The following is a 6,000-nucleotide window of genomic DNA, read 5'->3' on the forward strand; positions in this document are numbered from 1 at the left end:
GAACTAGTGTAATTAGTCAATATCTATCATATAATTCCTAAAGTAGAAAAGTTTTTTGACTTAACCCAAAATATTGCTCCTTGTAGTTCCTTTAATTCATAATTTCCATCAATCCATGCATATTCTGCATTCCCCAAATTACCAGGTCTAGCAAAATTTTCGGTATCACTTAATTCCTACAAACCTTTGTAGTTTTTGACTATTTTGTCAGAGAAGCCATATAGTCATTTACTCAGCATCGTAGTTCTGTAGTGGAAACTTTCTTCTGGGTTAAAGTGCTTTCTTTTTTCATTCCAGCTAGGTGAAGTGGTAGGAAAAGCTCTCAATTTTTTTTTTTACCTTTTTTTTCCACCCCCCTCTCTTCTTTGGAGGGGGAATAGCCTGTACAGTACAGCCCTTATGCCACCCCAGAAAAGTGGGTGAAAGAAGAAACGAAATGGGAAATGGGCCCACCTTTCATGAAATGGCACCTTTAAGCCCAGTTATATGGTACATGCTTTCTCACAGGCTTCAGTATTCACCTGGGGGCCACAAAAAGGGGCTATCACAGAAGGACTTGGTGTCAGGCACACCGTAGGTACAACAGAAGAGTGATTACTCCCTTCTCATCAAAAAGAGAAATGCATCATTTAGCATCCAGTTAATTGTTAAAATACTTTATGCCCTTCAGGTCCTTTTCTGAGCTAGTTTCAAAGATACAATAAATAGAAGTTTCAGACTGCACAAAATCCAAATTGTGCCAATTTCTGGGAATAAAATTAATATTTTTTCTGTCCTTTAGGGTTTGATTTGTTCATAACTGTTTTGAGAAATTAATGCAGTACAATTTTGTTGTTACTGTCTGGTAAAGATTTTCCCTCCTTTCCTTTTATTGGCCCCATTTCTCCCACACACAAATGCACAAAGCCGCAGATGCTCCATTACAATGATGTCAGTCTTGCTACATGCTCCAGCTGTTTGGTAGGTACATTTATAAAGTTCAGCCTTTTACATTATGCCATAAATGTATATTTCGTGTATAAACATAAAGCTAACATATTGCAGATCGCTCTAAGTGTAATTTTAATGGAGGTTCAGTAAGTTTAAAAAATACTGAAAAGTGTTTAATCTTTCCGTTGGCCACATTTTTATAGTAAGTTTTCCAATTTTTTTTTTTTCTGAAGCTAGGTTTGAATATTCCCTGCCCCCTCCACTATTTCATCTTCTGTGATCTTTGGAAAAAGCAGGGAGTTATTTTAGTAAGACAATACGTATTTTAAATAAAGATGTCTGAGGAAAAATATGTTTCTCTCCACATCTTCTTGGTGCTCAAACCCTCACTTAACGTTCTGTACGTTTACCACCATACCACACTGAAAAACACCTAATTCCTGGAATTGCCAGATTCCAATGATACTCGATATGGCAGATATTCTCTTGATATGATATATAAATTCTGACAGATTGTTTTATAAATTTACCAAGAATTGGGTCTGAGCCTTAAAGCCTTTCTTTGTCTTGTGTCCTGAATGTCAAAGAAAAGTCTAAACAGTGCCTATTGGGCTCTGCCTCCTCCCCCTTTTCTCTTTGGTATGTGCTTGAGAGTTCAGCTCATTGTAACTACGTGGATCAATGAATAGTGCCCACAGGATCCTTCCCTGGTTTCCCCTGGTGTTTTCCATCTTACAAGCAGCGCCTTTATTTCTCACTCTCCTTTTGAGTTGCCTGCTTTGTCTTAATTTGAATGTGGTGCTGAGTTATCACCATACTTGTACCATCTAGTCGTCATTATTCTAAAATAAATCTCCTCACTTAGGAAGATTTTGAGGCTTAATCTTTGTTTTGTTGGCTCAGTAATAAAATTACTTTCAAGAGGACAGACGAAAGCTGAGATCTTTCTCAGTAGTTCATGTTGCTTCAAGCAAGACCCAGAGTGAATAAAGGCCCTAATGTGATTGTAGAGACTAAAGTTTGGGACCGTGAGTTACCGCTATATGGCTGCAGAAGGACCTTCGTTATTTTTGTGGATCAGTTTCATGTGTACTTAAAAATTCCAGATCATAAATACATAGCTAGGTATTCATAATAGAGCAGAGATTCAGTATTGAAATCTGAAAAAGAAAAATCTGATAAACTTCCTTGGTAATTCACTTGTGTCCGAGTCTCCACATTAACGTATCAGCAGTATAAGCCTATCCGTTCTGCTTCACCTGTGTAACTTTCAGCATCATGTACATCTCAAAATGGACAACCATATTCTGTGAACTGAGGGAAGCATCGCCCAAGGCCCTCTACTTCTACAAGGTGCGGAGATATAGTATGATATATCAAGTCAATGTGACTATAATACAGGCGTTGTTGACAAGTTCAAAAAACCCGAACAAAACCTGTTGCTCAGAAATACAGATGATGGCACTATTATTTCTTTTTAATTTGCAGGTCTTTTGTTATCCAGCAAATCCCAAGCAGCAACCTCTTCATGGTGGTAGTAGATAATGAATGCTTCTGTGATTCTGTCCCACCAATTACCATGGCACCTATAGAAATAAGGTATATCCTTTTATTTGTAAAGTTGTCAGAAAGAGATTCAAGATGCAAATATTGAAAAATTTCTTATTAAGTAGAACTTGCATTACATCACTTAAGAACTCATCATTACCCATTATAAAGTGCTGGGGCTGTTTGAAATTAAGCAAGCTGAGAATGCATTCTTACTTATTTTCAATGAGAATTCTCTTTTTTCTTTTTTTGAACAGACAATACAAATTAAGCAAACAGACTAATGTGCATCTTTAAGTATCATAAGGTCATGGTCATCTTTAGATAGCTGAATATCTTTCAAATTAAGCCGTAAGTATGTAGTTTTCTTAAGAGAATGAAGTGCCTGGTATTGGAACTTAAAAAACTCCTTACAGTATAGACATCTTTTTATTTTAGGGTTGGACTGTAGTATTGAAAATGTTTCAGAATCCTGCTTTCCAAAAATTTAAAAATGTAGCAAAGTAAATGTATCACTTGATTTTTAGTTGCCCCACTTTTTATTTTGTGCTGGTCTATAGTTCAGGATTAGTTTTCTCACGCAAGTTGGAATTTATCAAAAGTAGCCTGCATTGTGCTTTTATTGCAGACTTATTATGGAAAGACAGATTAGCAGTGTAAGTGCAAATGATACTGTCTAAACTACAGATCACTGAGGAGAAAGCACTAGAATTGCCTTCTTTTTCTTGTGTTGACCACACATATTACCTTGGGTTTCTGATGGAGGGGAAGGAAGGAGCTGAAAGATTTTCACTATATTCATTTCAAAACAATCACATAAACGCAGGAAATTAAAATGCAGTGATCAGAAGATCTCTCCTTAACTACCTTGTACATAATGAATCCCTTAAATGTGAACGTTTAAAATCTCAGAAGATAAGAAGACGCCCAGAATCCTGTCATGGATTTCACCCTGAAGTAAGTTTCTACCTACTTTTCCTTTCTTTTAGACTCTGGTAGATGTTTTATTTCTTCAAAAAAATAAATAGGAAAACTGTCTTCTAAAATGAAACATCAGGAAATATTCTGAACACTCAGAACACAGTAGTAGGGGAAGTGAGTGACATTTTAAGTGCTGCAAATCTTTTTAGTACTCCTGTAGACAATGCCTTGACTTGCTGCTTTTGTAGACTGTTTTATATCACATAAAAGAACATGGTAGGATGTGAGCACAGACCGGCAGCCAGGAATATCTGAGAACTTGCTCTGGCTCAAGCCCTGACCACAAGATTCCTTATTAGAGATGGCTGGGAACTTTGTGCTGTTAATGTTTTTTTCAATAATTTTTTTCAATAACTTCTGCATCTCAACTATCATGCTATAGTCATTATGTTTACACATAGTATTGCCTGGGAGGGATCACTACACAAGTTTACTACTCTGTGTTCTGCATAGCACTCTTATTTGTACAGTGCCAAGGAGATCTAATAGAGACCGGGATGTGATTACAGTGGCTTGTACAGCATATGTTCATAGACATCCATTTTACTCTGGAGTAACATGCCTTTGATGGTGTAATGCAGTGTAGAATGGGACTTAAAATATGGCATGGAGGGGATTGTGTAATGTTTGTTGATCATGCTCACTTTCAGTCTACAATCTAAACTGGTTCAAATGAGAATGCGTACCAATATTACTTCCTGAGTGTATTTAGTTCATGGGTTTTGTGGTTTGCACCAATCCTCTTCTGCCTTTGTAGTTTGGTAAATAATCATATATCATAATTGAGTGTAACAGCTTGTATTTATTTTCCTTTGTTTTTTTTTTTCTTTAGGAAAATGCAAGAGAATGTGGTGGTGTCTCAGGCCTTAGTGCTAAACCTCCTCTTGTTCTTCTTCCTCTGCTATTGACGATTTTCTCAAGGTGACATTGACTGATGTGTTCAATTGGCATGCTAATACATGGATAAACTGTGATCTGGGAAATGGTGCAACATAGAGGACATGAAATATAGTCAGAGCATCAGCATTTCATGATTTTAAACTGTTGGTGATATAAATTCTTAAAGATATGTTGAAAAAAGATTTATCTTTTTACTTTGCAAGTCATGCAAATGTGAATTCGGCATATGGTAGTCATGATTCATCAAAAAAGGACTTGGTAGATAGAGGTGACCATTGCTTTGTCCCATTGAAAACAATTTAAAACTGTGTACTTTTTCAATAAAGTATATTAAAATCACAGTTTCAGAGTGTATTTTAAGTATGATAATATATTTGTTCCATTCATTAATGATGGGAAGAGAATAAAATAAGTGGAACATGTTTTCTTATGCTTTTAGCCTATTTCTGGAGAGATTCAGAGAAGAAAATGTGGAGTTAGCTTTTATAATAAGGCAGAATAGCTTTTATTAACAAGTCAAGGAAACACATGTGCATGTATGAAGCTGAGCAGGTAATATGCTGTGTTGATTTATAGTGAAGGTTTGGTTTCTGGAAATAGCTATAAAACATCTCAGCCACATTTAAAAAAGTGAGCCAAAGCCTGATTAAAGCCTTTTCCCTAACTTGGGCAAGCTTTAGATCAAATTGGTTGATTTGGTTGCAGATGGTAAAATTAAATACTTTTCATGTGTTACAATTTGTGGGAAGATATGTAAAATAACCTATATAAAAGGATGATACTGTTCTGTTAGTGTTCTGCCCTATAGACTTTGTGTCAGCTAGGAGAAGCTCGTTATGAGGAAACTCATAAGCAGAGAAAGTTTGACTTATAACATACCTGTGTCAGCAGAACTCATTATGGTTTTCACTGAGAATTCATGGAGGATTACCCTCAGTGGGCAAAGATCAAGTCCAATATTTTTTTATTCTAGGCCTTATGTTCTTCTTTGTAAGGGAAACAAGAAGATAAAGTAAGATTTTTGAGTCTTTTAAAATGCTATACAAAGAGGGATATTTATCCTACCTGTAGTATAATGAGAATATTCCTCTTGTAATTTGTTGTAATGTCCCTGTTGTATCTATGTTTGCTGAAGATCTTGGTCTTTGAAGTATGTTAATGTCTCAGTTTATCTTTGGAGTTTTGTATGAAGTAGAATGCTATCAAGATAATAACGTGACCTTCTAACAATATAATACATTAGATGCAAAATAAATTGCCACTGTTCTAAATCTGGTGCGGGAAGGTTGCACTTTCCTGATTGGGAGTAAGTACGCTTTTAGCGTTAGATAAACGCTAAGCAGATTTGCTATTTATCCCGGGTGAGAATAGGGAGCTAAGCCACTGAGAGGGGCTTTGTTTTAGGGAATACTATCCAGCTTGTAAGAGGAAGACCTAGCAAAATAAAATTTCCACTTCAATGCTTTAATGGCTTCAAATGCACTGGTACTTCCTCTGGTTCTGAAATCATACAGATCTTTGTCTGGACTCACAATTTTCTTTTCCTCACCTTTTTTGGTGAGGAATGTTTTCCTGCAGAGTTCTCTGTCCTTCCTTGTTGGTCTCAAAATCACTCACTATGGGAATAATTTTCCAGCTGAC

At 36.2% G+C, this 6,000-nt stretch overlaps 1 protein-coding gene across 1 annotated transcript in view; it reads left to right on the forward strand.

Moving 5' to 3' along the window:
* The window catches only part of CACNA2D3 (calcium voltage-gated channel auxiliary subunit alpha2delta 3), a 463,311-nt gene extending 458,927 nt beyond the window's left edge, over window positions 1-4,384 (forward strand). Inside the window, exons 36-38 of the mRNA XM_059823195.1 lie at window positions 2,419-2,531; window positions 3,353-3,435; window positions 4,292-4,384. Coding sequence (XP_059679178.1) covers window positions 2,419-2,531; window positions 3,353-3,435; window positions 4,292-4,384 — 289 coding nt within the window. The remainder of the gene's footprint in view (window positions 1-2,418; window positions 2,532-3,352; window positions 3,436-4,291) is intronic.
* The last annotated feature ends 1,616 nt before the right edge of the window (window positions 4,385-6,000 follow it).

Source organism: Gavia stellata, chromosome 12 (genome assembly GCF_030936135.1).
Source record: "Gavia stellata isolate bGavSte3 chromosome 12, bGavSte3.hap2, whole genome shotgun sequence".
In the NCBI taxonomy this organism is placed as follows: Eukaryota; Metazoa; Chordata; class Aves; order Gaviiformes; family Gaviidae; genus Gavia; species Gavia stellata.